This window comes from Electrophorus electricus, chromosome 7 (genome assembly GCF_013358815.1).
Source record: "Electrophorus electricus isolate fEleEle1 chromosome 7, fEleEle1.pri, whole genome shotgun sequence".
NCBI lineage: Eukaryota > Metazoa > Chordata > Actinopteri > Gymnotiformes > Gymnotidae > Electrophorus > Electrophorus electricus.
In genome coordinates, this window is record NC_049541.1 from 20,489,659 (window position 1) to 20,512,909 (window position 23,251).

Consider the following 23,251-nt stretch of genomic DNA (forward strand, 5'->3'; position numbering starts at 1 on the left):
GCACAGCTATTTAAACAGAAGAAGAAAAACCTTTGATGAAGGGAAAATCTCAAAAATCTGGTTGAAAGGGTTGGGGAGAGGGAGCAGAGCACAGTGACAGAAGAAAGGTGTGTGTGCGCAGAGCAAGACAGGCGAAAGGTGTGTGTGCGCAGAGCAAGACAGGCGAAAGGTGTGTGTGCACAGAGCAAGACAGGCGAAAGGTGTGTGATTATGTAGAGAGCAAGACAGGCGAAAGGTGTGTGATTATGTAGAGAGCAAGACAGGCGAAAAGTGTGTGTGCACAGAGCAAGACAGGCGAAAGGTGTGTGTGCGCAGAGCAAGACAGGCGAAAGGTGTGTGATTATGTAGAGAGCAAGACAGGCGAAAGGTGTGTGATTATGTAGAGAGCAAGACAGGCGAAAGGTGTGTGTGCGCAGAGCAAGACAGGCGAAAGGTGTGTGATTATGTAGAGAGCAAGACAGGCGAAAAGTGTGTGTCTATGTAGAGAGCAAGACAGGCGAAAGGTGTGTGATTATGTAGAGAGCAAGACAGGCGAAAAGTGTGTGTGCACAGAGCAAGACAGGCGAAAGGTGTGTGATTATGTAGAGAGCAAGACAGGCGAAAAGTGTGTGTGCACAGAGCAAGACAGGCGAAAGGTGTGTGATTATGTAGAGAGCAAGACAGGCGAAAGGTGTGTGTGCACAGAGCAAGACAGGCGAAAGGTGTGTGATTATGTAGAGAGCAAGACAGGCGAAAAGTGTGTGTGCGCAGAGCAAGACAGGCGAAAGGTGTGTGATTATGTAGAGAGCAAGACAGGCGAAAGGTGTGTGTGCGCAGAGCAAGACAGGCGAAAGGTGTGTGATTATGTAGAGAGCAAGACAGGCGAAAAGTGTGTGTCTATGTAGAGAGCAAGACAGGCGAAAGGTGTGTGATTATGTAGAGAGCAAGACAGGCGAAAAGTGTGTGTCTATGTAGAGAGCAAGACAGGCGAAGGGTGGTTGTCAGCACAGAGCAAGCCGGCGGGGAAAATATAATCAGCATGTCAAAATATGTGTACTGGTAAGAGCAGCATGACAAACAATGTAAGAGTCCATGTTTGAATACAGTGCAGTGATAACCATCACCCTGTAAATAACCCATGATCATCACCCTGTGAATCCAATCAGGCCATCAAGTTCACAGCACTGAACTCAGTGTCCAGTGAGTTGCTACGCCCATGGTGGTGTGGGAGGGGTGAAGTAAATGCTAGCACATGGTTGCCTGAACACCTGTCCTGTACACCCGTCCTGTACACCTGTCATGAATGCCTGTCTTAGTGTGTGGCAGGCTGAAAGCAGATATTGTGTTTCTGGTGGATGAGTCCTGGAGCATTGGCACAGACAACTTTGGGAAGCTGAAGGACTTCCTGTTTCGGATTGTGACATATTTTCCACTGATTGGACCGCAAGCCACACAGGTACGTGGATGTGATTATATTCCTGGAATATAACAGGCTTGAACATTTTGTTTGTGTACGTTAATGTAATACTGTGTTTAGTACATTCTGATCAAAACCTTGGGAGCCAGTTTCCCCAGCATAGATAAACCTAGTTCAAAGGAATCTTCAGTCACGCTTCCCAGTGACTGACTGACTCTACCCATGTCCAGAACCATGCTCTGGTCAGGCCATCAGGAATACAACATTGATGTCTGGATCTGGTGCAGTTTTTCTGTGGCACCAAGCACAGTAGTAGAAACCAACCTGGTTTGGAGCACGTGGATGGAATTGCTGCAGTGTCTCCACCCTGTTCCTATGTCTGAGTGTAGTTTCAAACCTTGGTGGTAATTTACTAGAAAACAAAAACAATTTAATTCATACCTAGGTTTCCATAAGCCTGTACGGTGAAGTCGTTGCTGGGAATCTAGAGGAAGCTGCAGCGTGAGTTTTGCAGTGTGTGTCGTGATAGCACTGTCTGTCTGCTCGGAACTCTCTGCTTACTTGTTTGGCTTATGGTCTCTTTTGCTCAGGTAGCTGTGGTGCACTATAGTGATCAGCCCAGAATAGAATTCAGCCTGAACACTCACAAGGACCGCGGCTCTGTGCTGAGAGCCCTAAGAGCGGTCCGCTATGGAGGAGGAAACACCAAAACAGGTGCACACATGCACGCACGCACACACAAATCCATACATAAGTCTATTTATATGGAGATGTTGTAAATCAAAAACACTATGTTGTTTGTATGTGTAGGTCGAGGGATCAGCTACGTTCTGAGGGAGCTGTTTCAGGAATCTCGGGGTATGAGGCAGAATGTTCCCCATGTGTTGGTGCTGGTGACAGACGGAAGAGCCCAGGATGATGTGGAACCGCCCTCCAGGATAGCACATATTCTGGGTCAGAACCTCTTACAGAACCACCTCCAGCACACATTCTGGGTCATAACCTCTTACAGAACCACCTCCAGGATAGCACACATTCTGGGTCAGAACCTCTAACAGAACCACCTCCAGGATAGTACACATTCTGGGTCAGAACCTCTAACAGAACCACCTCCAGGATAGCACACATTCTGGGTCAGAACCTCTTACAGAACCACCTCCAGGATAGTACACATTCTGGGTCAGAACCTCTAACAGAACCACCTCCAGGATAGTACACATTCTGGGTCAGAACCTCTAACAGAACCACCTCCAGGATAGTACACATTCTGGGTCAGAACCTCTTACAGAACCACCTCCAGGATAGCACACATTCTGGGTCAGAACCTCTAACAGAACCACCTCCAGGATAGTACACATTCTGGGTCAGAACCTCTAACAGAACCACCTCCAGGATAGTACACATTCTGGGTCAGAACCTCTAACAGAACCACCTCCAGGATAGCACACATTCTGGGTCAGAAGCCCTAACACAGCTTAGAGGCACATTTATTAGAGGCACATCCAGAGTCATAGTCGTCAGAGTAGTCCAGGGTCAGTTTACCAATACGCAGATTACAGGGATACATGATAAACAAATCAAAGCACACCAAGGCAAACAGAGGCTAGGAAATAACACACAGAGGTAAGGAAAACAAACGGTTAGGATAACACACAGGCTAACATAAACGAAAGCTTCAAAAACCAGACGGGCTTTCCAACACATCCATACATACATTCATTCAATGAACAGCCAAGACAAAGGGAACAAAAACCAGGTCTAAATACATGAACTAATCAACTCTAAAGCAGACACAGGTGAAAGTAATGCCAGGCGTGGAAAAACAGACAAGGGTGCAGAGAAAACAAAACTACGGAATGGAACTAAAATACACAAGATGGAAACCATGGAAGTGAGGAGGAACCAATCATCACATCAGATTTATGACAGAGCGCTTAAAATGATTGATCAATATAGTTATATAAGTTATCCATCTAGTTACTGAAATAGATTGGTCTGTATTCTGTAATACAGTGCAGTCCATAATTAACTGGACAGTGACACAATAGCCCAACAGAAACAATTTGCCTCGCCACTCCAAACACAGTGCATTCAAAGTTAAACAATGACTTTGCGCTTACAGCATAGGATGTCTGCTTTTATAAGACACTTTTTACATCCGTAAACCATATATGTGATTTACCTCTGTGACCCACATAGGAATTAGAGCCCTTTTAAATGTTGTAAAGCTGTTTGGGTCTTGTCTGATCCCATGACTGTACAGGCAATACAAAAGGAACTGCACGAAGCACTAATACTAACCGAAATTGAAGAGCTTTAAGGGAAAGTCTCAGATATCAAAAGTGGCTTCTGTATTTGTGCTTTAGGTGTCACTGTGTTGGTCATTGGTGTTGCACATGCTGACATCGAAGAGCTGAAGAAAATTGCCTCTCCCACAACGTACAAGAACATCTTCTACGCTGCTGACTTTAGCGACTTACCCACCATCGAGAGAGAGTTTATCAACAGCATCTGCAGTGAGGCATTACTCTCTGAGTTCAACAAGCAGAAAGAGGTGCCTGTAATTTTATATTTGCTACATTTTTACATATGTCATTTGATTATTATTTGCATATATTATTTACTGTATTATTGGAATAACTTGTGCATAAGTATGATTTTTCCCAGAATTCGATCATGACTTGTGTTAAGTAACTCTACAGTGCTCAGATAATAGATAGAGCAACTTTATATTCACTTTCCTACTTTACATTTTTATATTCATATTCTCAGTGTGTGTGCGGGCCCCCTTGTGTTATTGTGATTGAGGGTTCTGGCTGGACCTTAGAAGACTTGACATTCACAGTGGGAGCCGTCCGACAGATTTAACTCAGAACATCCAGCACGTTTGCACTAGCCTTGATATCTTGTGACAGAGGCTGACCGTGAACAGTAGGGGATCGGTCAGAGTTTTGGAGTTCTGCAGAAAGTTTGGGAAACCTCTTTGTATTTTATGAACTCCTGCGTGAGTAGCTCCTAACATGATCCGGTGTGTTCAGGCCAGCACTGCTACTGCAGCACAATTATTCTATCAGTTCTAGTTGTCAGATATTTACCAGTGTTCTTCTTCTTCTTCTTCTTCTTATTAGATACAATTATACTGCTCCTTTATACCCAAGGACACTTTACAAGAAACCCTAGGCTTTTACATCCAATTAACGCACACACACGTCGATGAGAAGAGGCAGCCAGTCACGCACAGCATACTCTGGATGGGGAACCACAGCCCCATGGGGGACTACATCAGGAGCAGGGAAGGGGAGTTTAACACCCAGGACAGCACGCCATCACTGGCCATGCAGGATACAGTCATACACTCACACTCCCTGCATTCTTACTTCCATAGCTCAGTAGTTTCCACATGTTCACAGTACTGGGAGTGTTCGGACTTCAATGAGCAAGAAGCACTGGTGCTCAAGACTTCCCACTGTTGTCTTATGTCCTCCTGTGGACATCCTTCGCTGATGGTGTCTTTTTTCCCACCATCTCATATACTCCCTTCATCTTTCTCAATGTGCACGTGTGTGTGTGTGTGTGTGTGTGTGTGTGTGTGTGTGTGTGTGTGTGTTTGTGTGTCTATTTTTTGCTTAAAGTCTGCCCAGCTGGACACACCCACAAGTGACCCGGAAGCTGTTTCCAAACCTGAGGGCCCCTGTCCAATCCAGTGCAAAGTATGTCTCTCGCCATCCACCAATATAATGTCCCAATTCAATGATCTGAAACTGACTTTTTTGTCTATTTTATGTTACAGGGTCAAAAAGGTGAAAAGGTTTGTGGCTGATTTTTCTTACTATTTCATACTTTTATTTTGTGTTCTTGTAATAGTGAAATGATATGTAGTGAAGTACCTTCTGCTCTGTGGCTCACAGGGGGATGGGTTCCAGCACGGTGGACTGGTATGCAGGACACTGGGAAGCTGTTGTGCAATCATTCACAACCGTTCAGTCATGAATGCACTTTTCTGTTCCTTCATTAGTTAAATTGCTTTAATTCGCTGTGAACTTCTTTTTAAATCTCGTTCTCAGCGCCCAAAGCTTGACTCTGCCCATTACGACATATTTGCCATAAAAAGCAAAGGCGAGAAAGGAGAAAGGGTGAGTACGCTCTTTCTCAGACTCATCCCACCTTTTATTCGGAAGGATTGTTTTTCTATTGTTTTCCTTGCAAAGTTGATCTATCCTATTAATTAGTGGATTTGTTCTGCAGGTTATATGTTGTTTAAGCAAATAACGGTTGTTATTGAAGTCAGAGTTGTTCTTTATCGGTGGCTCTGTTTGTGCCGCATGCTTCGTCCACTTCTGCACTGCCTCTGTTCAAGAAGGAGGGACATGAATACAGTCGTATTAAAAATGACTGACTGCTGCAATATGAACATGAATTGGCAGCTCCAGTTACGAGCTGCTGGATCTTGTATTTGTATATTTACACTTTATACAGTAATTTTAAATAAATGTACACTTTGTACAATAAATGTACACTTTATACAGATGTAAATCTCTAGATATAAATAAACATTTTATTACAAGGTTCAAAATGCGGGAAATGTTAATATGATTTGTCATATATAAAATATAAAATATTGCGGAACACAGGATTGAAGCATGTTCTGTGACATATTTACATGTTTATGTTTAAAGTGCGAGCGTCATGATAGTCCATGTCCAGTTGTACTTTTGCATACAAATATAACTCATGACTCATGACACAGTTTCCCTATCTATGCTTAAAGGTAGTCTATCAAAAATGTTTATTTTTTACCCCATTTTATTTTAAAGTATGCAGTTGTGATTCATAGCACTTTGTTGGTTTCTCAGCACAAATGTAGAATTCTATTTTGCCTGTGTGTGTTACTTGGGTGGAGAGTATTGTCTGTTTTGCCTGTGTATTTGAAGTTCTCACACAGCTGTTTTCTTCAGTAGCTACACTCTTAGTGGCATTAATTCCCACATGAAAAGTTGTTCACTGTTGTCTGAGGGTTTGTGTGTGTGTGTGTGTGTGTGTGTGTGTGTGGTGTAGAATGTATGATACATTATCCTGGATCATGTGTAATGTATTTGAACCTTGTTTTATATTTTCCACATATCAACAATAAAACGTTTTTATTCTGAAGGCCGTTGTGTACTGTAGGTTGGGCACATGCTAAACTTCGACATAAAGGAATACATAAATAAATGCGCTGTGTCTGTTTGGACCAGTCCTGTTTTTGTTTGCGCCTGTAATAAAATTCCCAATGCCATTTCTTCAGGGTCTTCCCGGGATAGATGGCATTCCAGGATTACCAGGCCGGCCAGGTCGCACCGGCCCCCCTGGGTCTGCTGGAACAAGGGTAAAGAAATAGCCAAAATCTTGTTTTACTCCTACTGTAATCTTCTGTAATAATGTTCTGACATGGTATAATTGTGTAACACAGGGCCCTCCTGGTGTTCCGGGGGATATGGTGAGTGTCTCAAATCAACACTTTCATTTATCCTTTCAAATAAATGTTATTCATTGTGGTATTTTAAGTACAAAACAAAACATAATACCTAGAAGTGTTCATAGTTTAATTTGTTGACACCTGAATAGCCAGTTACCAGTGGCCAGAATCCAGTAGCCAGAATTCAGTTTATTGGGAAATGCAGGTGCCTATTATACATAGGAAATGAATAAATTAGCTTAGTCAAAAGCAGAATATTTCATGTTTGTTCAAACTAATTTAAACAAATATGCTATCCAATTGATGCATATACATTGTTTTGTTTTTATGATTGTTATTTAAACATACATTGTTATTATGATTGTTATTTAGGGGTCTCCTGGCATTCCTGGACAAAAAGGGCAGCGAGGGGAAAGAGTGAGTCACAACCTAAACCTGACTGACCTCATGACTGAAGAACTGACTGTACCTCACCACTGGAGAACTGACTGTACCTCACCACTGAAGAACTGACTGTACCTCACCACTGAAGAACTGACTGGACCTCACCACTGGAGAACTGACTGTACCTCACCACTGAAGAACTGACTGTACCTCACTACTAAACAAATGATTGTACCTCACCACTGAATAAAACCCAGCTGTACCTCACCAGTAAAGAAGAACTAACTGTACCTCACCACTGAATAAAATCTGACTGTACCTCGCCACTGAAGAACTGACTGTACCTCATCATTGAAGAACTGACTGTACCTCGCCACTGAATAAAACCCAACTGTACCTCACCATTGAAGAAGAACTGACTGTACCTCACCAATGAATAAAACCTGACTGTACCTTGCCACTGGATAAACCTGGCTGTACCTTGCCACTGGATAAACCTGACTATACCTTGGCCCTGAATAAAATCTGACTGTTCTTCACCACTAAAAATAGCTTTAGTTTGCAATAAAAAAACCTGGTTGTACACCACTGGTGAATTCTTGTAGCTGGCCATTCAAATTGAGAAGTATTGAGAATACATTTACCTGAAGAATGAAGAAAGTTTGAACACTGAATTAAGAAAACAAAACATTTCTTAACAGCATAACAGTTAGTTCTGCTCCATGAGAACTTATAGTAGCTGAAAGCATTTTGTGCTTTTTAGGGAGAGCCTGGATATGTAATCGGAGGTATGGAAGTGGCTCCAGGACGTAAAGGAGAACCAGGATATTCTGTAGGTCTGCCTGTTGTAGACTATGTCAACCAGTTTCTACAACTTAAGCATTCAGTTATACATTTTTATTGCATATGCATTTCTCTGTGATCATCTGAATAGCCTCATCCAGCCTACATTTAGCAGTTTTGTAGCGTAATATCTTATTTCGGTTTGCCAGGGTCCACAGGGGGTTCCAGGTGTACCAGGTGCGTCAGGGCCTCCCGGTCTTCCTGGCCAGCCTGGATCATCTGGCCTTCCAGGTGTTTCTGTGAAGGTAATGAACATCATAACTAGTAAAGATGACTTAAAGCATGAAAGACATGTATGAGAAATGTATTATACTTCATCTCCAACTATGCCTTTGGCTTCCCAAAGCTACTTAAAAGAAGGTCATGGCAGTAACTCAAAAGCCCACAATCAAAATACATTTAGTCATATTTAGCATTATCCGGCACCTGCGTGAACACAACAGATCACAATATCCATTTTACATTTAGAGCATTTGGCAGACACTCCTTTCTAGAGCAACATACATATTTATCAGTGTTGACAGGATGTGCACTCCCATCTTGGCACCTTGTTCTCTCTGGTGTGCTGTCAAGTATTCTGTCTCATGATCGCTAACGATTCTGTTAGGTGTTGCTTTGTCTTTAATTGAGTATAAAGTCTGAAAGTAGGACAATACAGTGTGGTATTACTGACCTAAGTATAAAAATTCTCATTTCAAATAAATTTCAACAGACGAGGGTCAATTGTAACTATATAAGTATAAGTATCATAGGTACAGTTAAGAGAAGAAATGTGTTAATACATTAAACAGTGAAGGTAAATCTTTAAGACAAATTTTGAGGCCATGGCAAGTGTCTGCAACTGCTGTGGCAAGCTAAGTGGCTAATTCTTTAGCAACATAACCTGAAGCACACATCAAATTCATGCAAGACACAGTATATCTGCAGGAAACAAGTCTATTATGAAAGAACAGTTTCCAAGTGTTCTTAAACTTTCAGCTGCCTCTGTACTTTCTGTTTTTGTGGACTAATTAAATTGGCTATTTGAAGATTAAAGTGCTTAAGAAATGTGTGCACGTTATTCTTTTTTACAGGGTGAAATTGGACAACCTGGTCCTAGAGTGAGTGTGTTTTATCCAACATTTTATGATGTCACCATTTTGTTGAAGTGATTTATCTCTCTTCAATTGGTTGTTAATTCTGTGACTTTTCTAGGGTCCACGTGGGAAACCAGGACCCAAGGGAGACAAAGGAGCAAACGGAACAAATGTTAGTCCTGACACCCACGCTTAGATGTTAAGAGCTCGGTCATAGTCATAGCCCATGCAACGTTGACCCCTGCAGTCTTTAACTCATTAACTTTGGTTGTAGCAACTCTGAAGCTTTGTGCTGAGGGTTATGGCAGTGAAACATCCTCACTGAGTAATTGATGGTCAGGACTGAAAGATGGAGGATTTGTAGTTTGGTAGGGGTCACGCTGTCCTTCTCGCTGTATGACGTATCCATCAGTCATCCACACAGACTCAGAGAAAGGCAAGCTGACAGTGCTGTCCTTGAAGCTATGCTTTTTTCCCCCCTCATAATGTATCACTCTGCTTTGCATGATAAGGGTCAGGCAGGCCTCCCAGGACCAATAGGAGTGGACGGAATCCCTGGACTTCCTGGTCAGAAAGGAGAAAAAGTGGGTGCCGCATTTGAAAAAGAATAATTCTAATGACATAAAATAACTAATAACATAGACTAACTCTAATGAAATATAATAATTTAATGAAATAGAATAATTCTAATGACATAAAATAACTAATAGCAGACTAACTCTAATGAAATAGAATACTTTAAAGAAATAGAATAATTCTAATGACAAAATAACTAATAACATAGACTAACTCTAATGAAATAGAATACTTTAATGAAATAGAATAATTCTAATGACATAGAATAACTCTAATGAAATTGTATAATTTTAATGAAATAACTCTACTGAAACAAACCTGGACTTCTCGCATGCAGACAAGCAGCACTTGCCTTTGAACCACATTAAAGCAGCTCCTTTTCTTCCTCAATAAGGGCAGAATGATGTCATTTATGGTTCAAGGCAGAAAGTCAGTGTGATATTCTGAGTCAGTTTCCTGGCTACAGTGAAACTAAATTCCCATACTGGGATTATTCTTTGCTACTACACAGGGAGAAGAGTGTGTGGGAATTCCGGGTGTTCAAGGGCCACGTGGACCTCCTGGAGATAAGGTACTTACTATTTATTACAGGTGCAAGCATATTTATTTCACAAATTTCTCTTCAGCCTTTGTATTTTATATCTTTGTACTTTCCTCTTTTTTTTTAAGAAGTAGCATTTTAATCTGATAGCTTTTGTGCTATTAAAAAATTCTTTAAATAGGCTAGTAAAGAATTGTTGAATTCTTGCTAGTAATGACCTTTTCCTGTTTCAGGGAGATGTAGGACCAGCAGGGCCTGTGGGTCCAAAGGTACTCAGCGGTCTGTCAAATCGATGCCATCTCTTGGTGCTGACTCATCGGTGAAGAGTAGCACGTAACTGAAGTCACATGTTTCTCCTGCATTCACAGGGGGCGTACGGAGTCCAAGGAGCGGCAGGCACCATCGGGCCCAGGGTACGGTGGCGGAGCCTGTGGTAGTATACACACTCACCATCCACTTTATTGGGACTATTTATTCATTAGAATCATGGTTAGAGACTGTGGCCCGCCCACTGCCACATACAGTGCGTGTTAACCTTCCCCTAGAAACAGGTAGCATTTGGCTGGATATTTTTGGACACCAGAGTAGCAGTGACACTGAAGTGTGTAAAAACTCCACCATCACCGCTGGGCCGGATACACTCACATCAGCACAACACCCACACCCATGTCAGCACCTCTGCTCTGTTTGCAATGGCACATCACTAAAATAACAGCTGGTCGATAGCTGATTAATGTCGTATACAATGGCTGGCAAGCTCTGCATGGAAGCAGACCGGATGCAGTTTGTATTTGGCCACCTGTAATAAAGCATTCCTAACATATATAAAACATAAGGCACCAAATAAAGAGGCTTGTGTGTGTAGGAGCACACACACCATTTCTAATGAAGGTAACACCAGCTGGGGTGTCACTGAGTATTGGTTGCAGTGTTTGATGAGTTTACATATGCGCATTCTCACCCAAGACCTTTGTCTGTGCTTAGGGAAAAAAAGGTTTGAAGGGAGAACACGGAGACAAGGTAAGAGTGTACCCACCTCAGGGACCCAAACAGTTCTCCCCCTCAGTTACCGTTATCTTCTTCTAAAGACATGAAAAGGTGTTAGTAGACTCTGATCATCATTAGCACCCACTGTTTTTCCGCTAGTCACCTGTCCTGTGTATTTAGGCTGAAATCATTATGGATTGATGTGTATTAGAGATGTGAACTGAATTCAGGGGGTCCTTTAAAGGACACCTCTGCTCAGTCAACGGAGAAGGACGTTGATGGAGCAAATTTCATTTTTCTTTTCTGTTTTTCGCTTTAATGAACTCATATTTCCAAAGAATTTAAGAAAAATAGGGCAAAACATATCAGAAATTAAACATTGTTTTGTGCAACAGAGACTATTTTGGAAACCCCATTAATTTGTTTGATTGACAAAAACAACCTATAGACGCAGCAGACCTTATGGATATAGCAGCAAAGCACCGATGACAGAATGACAACACGACTTTGTTAGCAAGCTAAGAATGAGATGATGTAAGCCAGTCTTCCTTTTTTTTGAGAATGAACTGAGGTATGTTCATCTGTTTTGTATGTGACACACGCTCATTTTCAGCATTCAGAATAGGTATTAGATAAGTAACGATAAATTAATACATGGAAGAGAATTTCTTGGTGTGACACTGACTATTTATCGTTATTGACAATATAATGTGGCCTGTTTGACAGCCCTGCTCTACCTAACTGCTTAGAGAACACCAAATTGTGCACATGAAAAAATCATTTTGAACTGATGGGTGTTAGCGTACATCATCATCAAAGAAGAGTGCTTTACACTGTGTGTGGAAATGGTCAGACATGGACATTTAAGTTCTTGCCTGTAGCATAAGGTCTTGGTCAAATTGTGTACTCTTCTTGTCTAGGCTGTCTTTAATGGAAAAGCTTTGCATGGTGTTTGGATTCACTCTCGTGATGGCCAAAGGTCATTCAGATCAACAGGGCCTCACAATAATGAATAAATTCAATTTTCTTTAAAGAACTAGTTTTGCTTTTCGTGTTATGCAAATTTTTCAGCTAAACTGGTTAAATTTGCGTTTGTATCCCAGGGTGATCGTGGGGAGGCGGGGTCTATGGGACCTCAGGGACTGGCGGTAAGTGAAGACGCTCTGCGATTTTTCTCATCTCTCCCTGCAGTGCACCTTCATGTCAACGTACCGCTGAGAAAATATCCTCCAAACTCGCAACCTTTCAACTGCATGAGCTGGAGGGCATAACCACACAGGACACCTCTAAATGCATACATTTCTTGGAATAGTACGATACAGGCACAGCTAATGTTCTGGACCCAAACACCTCAGCTGGAGGTTGTGCACCATGTTGTCGATGGTGCCAAGCATAAACATGGACTGCAGATCTATAGAACAAATGGCTCGAAATAAGGCAGACTTATGCAGAAGGGACAGATTGGTTCAGGGTGTTCCCATCCTGAGATCTGTGCTTCAGTCTTCTAATTATACTGGGGAATATAACCATCTAAGGCCCAAGGCACCAGAAAGCCAAATTACAAAATGTCTTTGTATGAGAACACAGTGTCTTACAAGCATATTGCCACTCATAAGTTGTATTATAATTCTATAATTGAAGAAAAAATATACAGTGTTAAAGGCTAGTTGATTTTAACACCCTGGTGAAGGCTAAAACCCATGAAAGGCTGAAAAGAGTCAGATGTTCGACAGGGTGGGTTAGCTGGACCTGCTGGAGGCCCACCAGAAACAGCCCCTGAAACTGGGCTGCAGTTCACCAAGTCTCTCTCTCTCTCTCTCTCACACACACACACACACACACACACACACACACACACACACACACACACACACACGCATGCACACAGATTCACATGTGCATACACACAAGTAGAAGCCATGATAACAAAGAAACAGAACAGTGTGTATATGATGGGAACATGAACGACTTCACAAGGGCAGGCCGAAACCAGCAGGCGTTTATAGCAGGGTAGATTTAATGTAATGTGCCGCAGGTGTTGACTGTATTCAGAGAAACCTGAATGCTTGGAAGACACGCTCGAGACACCCAGTAATGGACTTCTCCATTACTTCGGTCGCCCCTTCTAACATCTAAAGAGGAGTCCTGGCCTCCCCGTTGTTATTTTTGCTATACAGCAGTAGGAACTAGCGCACCCGGGGGAAATTATCAAAGCTGATTAGTGAAAGAACACTTCCTCCGCACAGCTCTCTGGTCGGCCATGGATTTGAGCCCAGTGGTTCAGGACCGAAGTCTCCAGAGTATTCCTCAACTCTGATGACTGAAAAGAAAGACATGTGCATGGAGAATTATCCTGATTAACAAGTGTGACACTCTGAGGATGTGTGTATGACCCATGATTGGTGTGATGAGTTATTTATTTTGCCAGTGTAACTTTACTGATGGGAGTCTATGCCAGAGCTGCACTTCCAGTTGCGTCAGTGTACTTCATGAAGTGAAAATCATGCCTGGATTGGTTAGCTAATGGGTCTCAAATGATTATATTAATCACTACACCTCCACAATGTCTGTCATAATAGGTCCTGGGAGCCAGGAATGGCAGGAAAGGCAAGCTGCACTACACCTCCTGAAGTCATCTGCAGTTATGGAATACCAATTCAATAAGACATCTCGCTGTTTTGTTTTTGTTAAACATAGGGCTTCCCAGGAGCTGCGGGGCCGAAGGGTGAGGAGGTGAATGTCATCTTTATTTTAGGAGACTGTGTGTGTGGGTGTGTGTATCCGCGTGCGTGTGTGCGCGTGTGTACGCGTGCCTGTGTGCGTGTGTGTGCGCGCGTGTGTGCGCGTGTGTACGCGTGCCTGTGTACGTGCGTGTGTGTACGCGTGCCTGTGTATGTGTGTGTGTGTGTGTGTGTGTGTGTGTGTGTGCATGTGTGCGTGTGTGTACACGTGCCTGTGTGTTTGTGTGTGTGTGTGCACGTGTGTATGTGTGCCTGTGTACGTGTGTGTGTGTGCGTGCGTGTGTGCGTGCGTGCGTGTACGCGTGCCTGTGTGCGCGCGTGTGTGTGTGTGTGTGTGTGTGTGTGTGCGCGTGTGTACACGTGCCTGTGTGCGTTATTGAATGATTGAATGATTGAATGAATGAATGAATGAATGAATGAATTAATTAATTAATTAATATGTGTGTGTGTGTGTGCTTGTGAATGTGTGTAAGTAAGAGAGTGTTTATGTACATCCTATTAGGAATGTACAGTACAATATATCTGTAGAAAATGTTTATGTGTCATATTACAACCACAAAACACAGAAATTATTGCAAATAGTAAAGATATGCTCAGGTATTGGGGCACTGAAAGGAATCATTGCTAGTTCTAATATCACATTGTTCCTAATGTCATATTTGTGACATTTACACAGTCTGACAATGTTAGAATCAGTCAAATTTCTGCATAATATTACATTATATTAATTACAATGTTACATCTTATAGCTGTAATGTGGAGCGATTAGGAGGCAGACAAATTGGCTGGGAAGAACGAAATTTATTATTAAGCGCAAATCCAAAGTCAGGGTCATAAGGTCCAGGGTCAAAGAGCCAACACAAAGAGTTACACAAAAATACACTGAAACAGAGATAACAGAATACACCAAATAACAAGACTTACACAAGCAGAGGTACAAACAAACAACTGTGAGTAGCAGACACGATAGAGGCTATAGGATAACACAGGCAACACAAAAATGATAACAAAGTCTTGGTACATGCAATGACCAGCCACAAGTCTGAACAAACACAAGGTATATGTACACAGATACAAACACAAGGTATATGTACACAGATACAAACACAGGGTATATGTACACAGGTACAAACACAGTGCATATGTACACAGATACAAACACAGTGTATATGTACACAGATACAAACACAGGGTATATGTTCACAGGTACAAACACAGGTTATATGTACACAAATACAAACACAGGGTATATGTTCACAGGTACAACACAGGTTATATGTACACAAATACAAACACAGGGTATATGTTCACAGGTATAAACACAGGTTATAAGTACACAAATACAAACACAGGGTATATGTTCACAGGTACAAACACAGGTTATATGTACACAGATACAGACACAGTGTATATGTACACAGATACAAACACAGTGTATATGTACGCAGATACAAACACAGGTTATATGTACACAGATACAGACACAGTGTATATGTACACAGATACAAACACAGTGTATATGTACACAGATACAAACACAGTGTATATGTACACAGATACAAACACAGTGTATATGTACACAGATACAAACACAGTGTATATGTACGCAGGTACAAACACTGTGTATATGTACACAGATACAAACACAGTAGCAGGGACATATCTGTGGACGCTGTGAAATGACCTGGACTTCTGTTTGAACGGCACCTAACATGATCTTTTCAACGCTAAAGATGGAATGTTTTACAAGGCCATTGACAGACATGTGAAGTCTTGCATTTGGTAACTGGTGTTACCTCCTTTACTGGCAAAAGCTACAAGCAAACAATTGCTAATCAGTCCAGCACATGACTAAGGAGGACCTTAAGGGACAAGGCTATATTTAATGTATGTAATTTTCCTCTGTTGTGAGCCGCTCGGTTGTTTATTGACTCCTATGTTTCATATTGCTGTCATGCTGCATCACCAACCTCTTTGGTAATAAAACTTTATTTTTCCTTTTCTTTTTTTCTTTATTTACCAATATCAACTTAAAATGTGATCCGATCTTCTAGGAGCCATTCATGCAGAAATCCAGACAAGTCATACGGGTTCACGACCTTTTAACTGGGTTAGTTGGTTGTGTTCTTCTGCCCATTCTTCCTTTAAGACTTGCTCTGTTTTTGCAGGGACAGCGTGGAGCCCCAGGAGACCCTGCTAAAGGGGTAGACGTTGTAAAATGACTTCCTCACTCATAGACCTCACATTTTCACATTAGCAGGAATTTATCATTTTCTTGTTTAACACAGATACTTGGGCCCCCTGGGAAGAAAGGCACAAGGGTAAGACAAATTGTTTCTTGTTGTTTTGCTTTTTTTAATGTGCCATACGGTAACGGATGTAAAATGGATGTGAATGAGCTTTCTGAACCGCGTGTCATCCGTGTTTGGCTCCCCCCCCCCCCCCCCACGCACTGCGTTGGGTCTTGTCTGAACATAAGAATGAAGTTTGACAGCGAGTCCTCCAACGGGACCCTTGCATTCACAGCGATAAAAGCACACAGTGTAGGTCCGTCTGATAACTCCCGTGCTTTTAATTAGTGGAGAGAGCACTGACGTGAAACCTCACGCTCCCCAAGGCCTACATATGAACACGATTCTTGGATGAAGCCTCTCGGTTCACTGCAGGAGTCCAGCAGAACACATGGTGATGTTAAAAGTGAGCCTAAGCAATAGTGGATCAGGGCTCTACAGTACACCAGTCACTAGAGAATCTTTCTAATCTACTTAGGTGCCTTACCAGCTGTGATGAACGAGTCCTAGTTTGCATTTGTAACGGCCGCTGAATCTTTCATCTTATAGGGAGATATTGGAGCGGTTGGACCTCCTGGGTCTCAGGGAGTTAAAGGAGACCAGGGGGTTAAAGGTGAAAAGGTAAACCTGGATTTGCATATATGCAAATGTGTATCTGAATGATTAATTGAGGAATGATGGGACCTGATTCAGTGTCTGTGTGGTCTCTGAAGGGCAGCCCTGGCTTTGGCATCCCCGGTCAGCCGGGCCCCAAGGGTGAGAGCGGTGAAAGGGTAAGATAAGAGAATCAAAACCAGATGAGCAGACTGAAGTGTTCTGAGCTGGGTTCCCAAAAGCTTTGTAAAGCAAAGATCATCTCTAAAAGCTAGAGTGAGCATTACCCTAAATGCTCCCTCTCTCTCTCTTTCATTTAAGATGATCTAAAAAATACAATGATTTTGGGAAACGGGGCTTGGTGATTCATTCTTTCCTGCGGTTTCATGTGTTTGTACACAGGCTAATGTTTCCTGTGTTTTCATATGTTTGTACACAGCTTAATGTTTCCTGTTTTCATATGTTTGTACACAGGCTAATGTTTCCTGTGTTTTCATGTGTTTGTACACAGGCTAATGTTTCCTGTGTTTTCATGTGTTTGTACACAGGCTAATGTTTCCTGTGTTTTCATATGTTTGTACACAGGCTAATGTTTCCTGTGTTTTCATGTGTTTGTACACAGCTTAATGTTTCCTGTGTTTTCATATGTTTGTACACAGGCTAATGTTTCCTGTGTTTTCATGTGTTTGTACACAGGCTAATGTTTCCTGTGTTTTCATGTGTTTGTACACAGGCTAATGTTTCCTGTGTTTTCATATGTTTGTACACAGGCTAATGTTTCCTGTGTTTTCATGTGTTTGTACACAGCTTAATGTTTCCTGTGTTTTCATATGTTTGTACACAGCTTAATGTTTCCTGTGTTTTCATGTGTTTGTACACAGGTTAATGTTTCCTATGTTTTCATGTTTTTGTACACTGGCTAATGTTTCCTGTGTTTCCAATGTTTTCGTGTGTTTGTACACAGGGTAATGTCGGATTGTCAGGGAAACCGGGTTCTAAAGTAAGCTCACTCCCTAAATAGTGTTTTGTGTCTGATATGAGTGATGCTTCATCATTTCCAAGCAGTGGACTTATAGCACAGGTTCACAGACACTGCCCTTTTCTGTGCTTGTCTTTAGGGCAGTGATGGCTTTAAGGGAGAGAAAGGTGACACAGCTCTCACCGGCAACCCAGGAGTGCCAGGACTAAGAGGTAAAGATGTAAGTAAAGCACGGAAGAGGTGTGTGCAGGTGTGTGCAGGTGTGTGCTGGTGTGTGCAGTTCCTGCTCAGTCCATCATCTTAAGGGGAGGGATTTACCCTTTTTAATCAAAACATAACTTTTGGATTTTTTAAACATGATTTATATTAATCCATGACAGTGAAATTAGAAGGTTTTTTTAAATATAAATTACTAGTGTTTCTCTTGTACTGAATTGTACACTGACATTCAATGACTTTAAATAAGTAGTTGGACTGAGTAGCTGATAAAACACTCATCATCATTGGGTACATTTATATGGCGCCTTTCACAAACTCAGGGATACTTTACAGACAGATATCAACAGATATCAGCTTTCATTCACATACACCGATGAGAAGTGGCAGCAAATTTGCACACAGCGTACTCTTAATCAGAGACCACAGCCCCTGGAGGACTGACCCCGGGTGCAGCGGAAGGGGAGGAGGACAGACCAGGACAAAGCACCAACCATCACTGGACATACGCACACGGAGCACCAACCATCACTGGACGTACACACACGGAGCACCAACCATCACTGGACATACGCACACGGAGCACCAACCATCACTGGACGTACACACACGGAGCACCAACCATCACTGGACATACGCACACGGAGCACCAACCGTCACTGGACGTACGCACACGGAGCACCAACCGTCACTGGACGTACACACACGGAGCACCAACCATCACTGGACATACGCACACGGAGCACCAACCATCACTGGACGTACACACACGGAGCACCAACCATCACTGGACATACGCACACGGAGCACCAACCATCACTGGACGTACACACACGGAGCACCAACCATCACTGGACATACGCACACGGAGCACCAACCGTCACTGGACGTACACACACGGAGCACCAACCGTCACTGGACGTACACACACGGAGCACCAACCGTCACTGGACGTACGCACACGGAGCACCAACCGTCACTGGACGTACGCACACGGAGCACCAACCGTCACTGGACGTACGCACACGGAGCACCAACCGTCACTGGACGTACGCACACGGAGCACCAACCGTCACTGGACGTACGCACACGGAGCACCAACCGTCACTGGACGTACGCACACGGAGCACCAACCGTCACTGGACGTACAAACAGAGCACCAACTGTCACTGGACATACACACGGAGCACCAACTGTCACTGGACGTACACACAGAGCACCAACCATCACTGGACATACACACGGAGCACCAGCCATCACTGAACGTACATATGGTGCACCAACAATCACTGGACATACATGCACACATTCACACATATATTTTGGACTATGGGAGGAAACCACAGACCCCAGAGGAGACTCAGACACAGGGAGAACATGGAAACTCCACCCAGATAGGGACTCGCACCCAAGACCCGAGTGCTGAGATAGAAACGTGCTAACCACCATGCCACCGTTAAAACAGGAGGTTAAAATCATGTCTAACTTGTTTTTTCTTTTCCAACCTGAACCATAAAAACATGAGCCAAAAAACTCAAAAGCGCCAAACCACTGTGCCTTCCCAAGGTGAAAAGCAATCAATCCCATTTAAAGAGAAATGGATTATATTGTTCAAGCACGTTCTCTAACGCAGCAAATCATTTTAAATTCAGGTCTTGTGATGAGAAAATAAATGTGTTTCATTTTATTGCTCGAAGCCAGTTTTTTGGCATCTTTAGTAAGCAGGGTAGTTTGTTAAGTGCAGTTGGACCGATGGTGTATTTTGGTCGACCTCTTACTATATTGGAAAATTACTGCATTTGGAGAAAACAGAGAAGATAAATTTTGCTGAAGTTTTGTGCTTTAATCCATTTCAGGGTTTGCCAGGATCAAAAGGAGAACCAGGAGCTAGGGTGAGAGAAGACACCAAGATCAAAGATAACACACACAAACACACACACACACACACAGACACACACACACACACACACACACACACACACACACAGGTACTAGGGTGAGAGAAGACATCAAGATATCAAAGATAGCACACACACACACACACACACACACACACACACACTCATCCATATGTAAGTATTCAGCCACTTATATGCACCTAATTTCCATTTGAAATAAGTCATATACACACACTTGTACCTGACTCACTACCTGTTTGTGGCGGATTATTTTCCACAGGGAGAACCAGGTTCTACAGGAGATCCTGGGGAGAGAGGGATCAGGGTAATGTCTCCTCTCTGGCGTTCTCTCCCTCTAAAACCTTACCTCCTGTCTGAAAAAAATCTTTCATCAATACTAAGGGAAACGAATTTCCCTTATAGTATATTATCCTCTCTCACCAAAGAGATAAAGTCTGTGCCATCTCATTAATTTGACACTCTTTTTTAACAACAGGGCCCTCTTGGTCTCCCTGGACGACCAGGAGACCCTGGTGAGAAAGGAAACCCTGGTCAGACTGGGTTATTGGTGAGCCTCTGCGTTGGTCAATACCAGTTTGGTGTTGGATGTTATTTTTTAAATAGGAGTATTTTTTAAGTGGTAAAATAAAGCTTCTTTTTTGCTATATGTAACATAAGTGTATTTATGCCATTGTGCATGTGAGACTCTACTGAGTCAGTACTCAGTAGTCTACAACTATTGTGGATGAATGATGATCTTGTGATGTGAGACTCCACTGAGTCAGTAGTCTACTTTACAGCTATTGTGGATAAATTATGATCTTGTGATGTGAGACTCCACTGAGTCAGTAGTCTACTTTACAGCTATTGTGGATGAATGATGATCTGGTGATGTGAGACTCCACTGAGTCAGTAGTCTACTTTACAGCTATTGTGGATGAATGATGATCTGGTGATGTGAGACTCTACTTAGTCAGTAGTCTACTTTACAGCTATTGTGGATGAATGATGATCTGGTGATGTGAGACTCCACTGAGTCAGTAGTCTACTTTACAGCTATTGTGGATGAATGATGATCTGGTGATGTGAGACTCTACTTAGTCAGTAGTCTACTTTACAGCTATTGTGGATGAATGATGTTCTGGTCTTTTCCTTGTTTCGCAGGGTTCTGATGGACCAAAGGGAGAGAAAGGGGAACCTGTAGGTTCTGCACATATTATTACTGCTGGGGGTAGTTGTGCCTGGGTGGTAGTCGTGCCTGGGGTAGTTGTGCCTGGGGTAGTTGTGCCTGGGGGTAGTTGTAGTTTGTGTTCTGAGCCAAAATTAAAGTCATACATCTCCCAGCTACTCCAGTGCATAAATCTCTCCTCTACCTAATAAGACACCAGATGTTTATTAGAATCAATAATTGTAATGGACTTTGAATTCATATCAGTGATATGTTATGAAACAGTTTAATTGCATTTTAAATGAAAGGAGGAGAGATTGTTATTTTAATTTTTAATTCTCCTTTTATACTTCTTGGCCTTATGCATCATCTTGCAGGGAAAACCTGGTGCACCTGATCATTCTCAGGTGAGTTTCATCACCTGTATATAGTACTCTCTCTGTCAGATGACCAGAGAGTTGCACATATGTGAGTTGGTCTTTCTTCCATCTCAGTTATCCATGACAGAAGACGGCGCCTTCATCAGTGCCGTCAAGGTACAAGAGCAGTTTGTGTACTCTGGTGAATGTGTCCATTAAGTCACATGTCTGGGAATGTTCCTGATTCATTTAGCACACCAGACATGGATGTTTTACATGTTTTCTTCTTTTCAGGGTGAGCCAGGGGATCCTGGACCCCCAGGCCTTCCTGGAGAGGCAGGACTACCAGGACCACCGGTGAGTCACACGCACAGACACACACACAAATCCTGCTGGGTGGAGGAGTTCACAGTGCTCGAAAAGAACTTACTGTGTTTGTCTCAATTACTTTTTGTTTTCTATCTGTTTGATTCCCTCTGTGTGTGCGTTCTGTCTCTCATTCCTTTGTGTTCTTGTTCTTCTTTCTGTCCTCTCTCTCTCTCTCACTCCTTTCCTCCTCCTCTCTGTCTCACCCCTCTCCTCCTCCTCTCTCTTACTCCTCTCCTCCTCTTTCTCGCACTCCTCTCCTCCTCCTCTCTCTCTCTCTCTCTCTCTCTCTCACCCCTCTCCTCCTCTGTCTCACCCCTCTCCTCCTCCTCCTCTCTCTCTCTCTCACCCCTCTCCTCCTCTCTGTCACCCCTCTCCTCCTCTCTCTGTCTCACCTCCCTCCTCCTCTCTCTAACCCCTCTCCTCCTCTCTCTCACCCCTCTCCTCCTCTGTCTCACCCCTCTCCTCCTCCTCCTCTCTCTCTCTCTCACCCCTCTCCTCCTCTCTGTCACCCCTCTCCTCCTCTCTCTGCCTCACCTCCCTCCTCCTCTCTCTAACAACTCTCCTCCTCTCTCTGTCTCACCTCCGTCGTTCTGTAGGGTGCACCAGGAAAACCGGGTCCTCCAGGGATTTCCCTGGTGAGTCTTTTGCAGAATTATATGTTTTATTCTAACCCTTTAGGTCTGGCTTCCAAGTGAACCTTAAACCCAATAAGTGCTTGCATATAGGAAGAACTTCAGCAGTTTTAACTATTAGTTAGTGCCATTAACTATTAGCTTCCTTGTTAGATTTTCTGCATGTGTGTTCTGAAATATTCAGCACTGGTCATTTTATAGCCTGAAATACCAGATCACTGGAGTTTTGGTCCGGACTTACTCATTGTACTAGCTTTGCGTTTCTTTTACCTGTGATGCTGTGTTCTTGAAGTCTCCAAACCTCTTCAAACTGTGAAGTTTTCATCTCTAAAAGCTGTGAGGAAATTTACAGTAGTATTCCACAATTTAGCCTAGTCATTGTCATTACTTGAATGGGTCAGATTCAAGCAGCAATTTATTTCCAAATACCTACATGTATATTGGCAACAAGTTATCTTTTTCCAGGGATGCTTGCATCAAAGGTCGGGGCGCAGGTCACATTTTTATTTTAACGTCACATAGTGAACGTCTCTCCTTCCCTTCCTCTAGCTGATATCTGTGTCACTGGTGTTATTAACATTATTGAGGTTATTAAAATTATTACAATCTTGAACTTCTTTTTAAATCATCTTTAATTTAAGGGAGAACCAGGAGCTGTGAGTAATGATTCTGCTGTTAAGAAAGAAGGTTGATTGCAGACAGAGTGATTCATATCTTAAATGGTGGACTGCCACTAAGAGAATGAC

General features: G+C 42.7%; 1 protein-coding gene across 1 annotated transcript in view; it reads left to right on the forward strand.

Moving 5' to 3' along the window:
• Window positions 1–23,251, forward strand: part of col7a1l (collagen type VII alpha 1-like) — a 69,695-nt gene that overhangs the window by 19,915 nt on the left and 26,529 nt on the right. Inside the window, 36 exon segments of the mRNA XM_035528554.1 lie at window positions 1,296–1,435; window positions 1,987–2,110; window positions 2,207–2,350; window positions 3,763–3,950; window positions 5,029–5,106; window positions 5,187–5,204; window positions 5,305–5,331; window positions 5,461–5,529; window positions 6,681–6,761; window positions 6,846–6,872; window positions 7,224–7,268; window positions 7,999–8,067; window positions 8,228–8,323; window positions 9,152–9,178; window positions 9,273–9,326; window positions 9,667–9,738; window positions 10,242–10,301; window positions 10,505–10,540; window positions 10,640–10,684; window positions 11,256–11,291; window positions 12,362–12,406; window positions 13,956–13,991; window positions 16,168–16,203; window positions 16,288–16,320; window positions 16,840–16,911; window positions 17,004–17,063; window positions 17,849–17,884; window positions 18,003–18,083; window positions 19,936–19,971; window positions 20,258–20,302; window positions 20,474–20,545; window positions 21,142–21,177; window positions 21,523–21,552; window positions 21,640–21,681; window positions 21,799–21,861; window positions 22,470–22,508. Of these exon segments, the coding sequence (XP_035384447.1) occupies window positions 1,296–1,435; window positions 1,987–2,110; window positions 2,207–2,350; window positions 3,763–3,950; window positions 5,029–5,106; window positions 5,187–5,204; window positions 5,305–5,331; window positions 5,461–5,529; window positions 6,681–6,761; window positions 6,846–6,872; window positions 7,224–7,268; window positions 7,999–8,067; window positions 8,228–8,323; window positions 9,152–9,178; window positions 9,273–9,326; window positions 9,667–9,738; window positions 10,242–10,301; window positions 10,505–10,540; window positions 10,640–10,684; window positions 11,256–11,291; window positions 12,362–12,406; window positions 13,956–13,991; window positions 16,168–16,203; window positions 16,288–16,320; window positions 16,840–16,911; window positions 17,004–17,063; window positions 17,849–17,884; window positions 18,003–18,083; window positions 19,936–19,971; window positions 20,258–20,302; window positions 20,474–20,545; window positions 21,142–21,177; window positions 21,523–21,552; window positions 21,640–21,681; window positions 21,799–21,861; window positions 22,470–22,508 (2,198 nt within the window).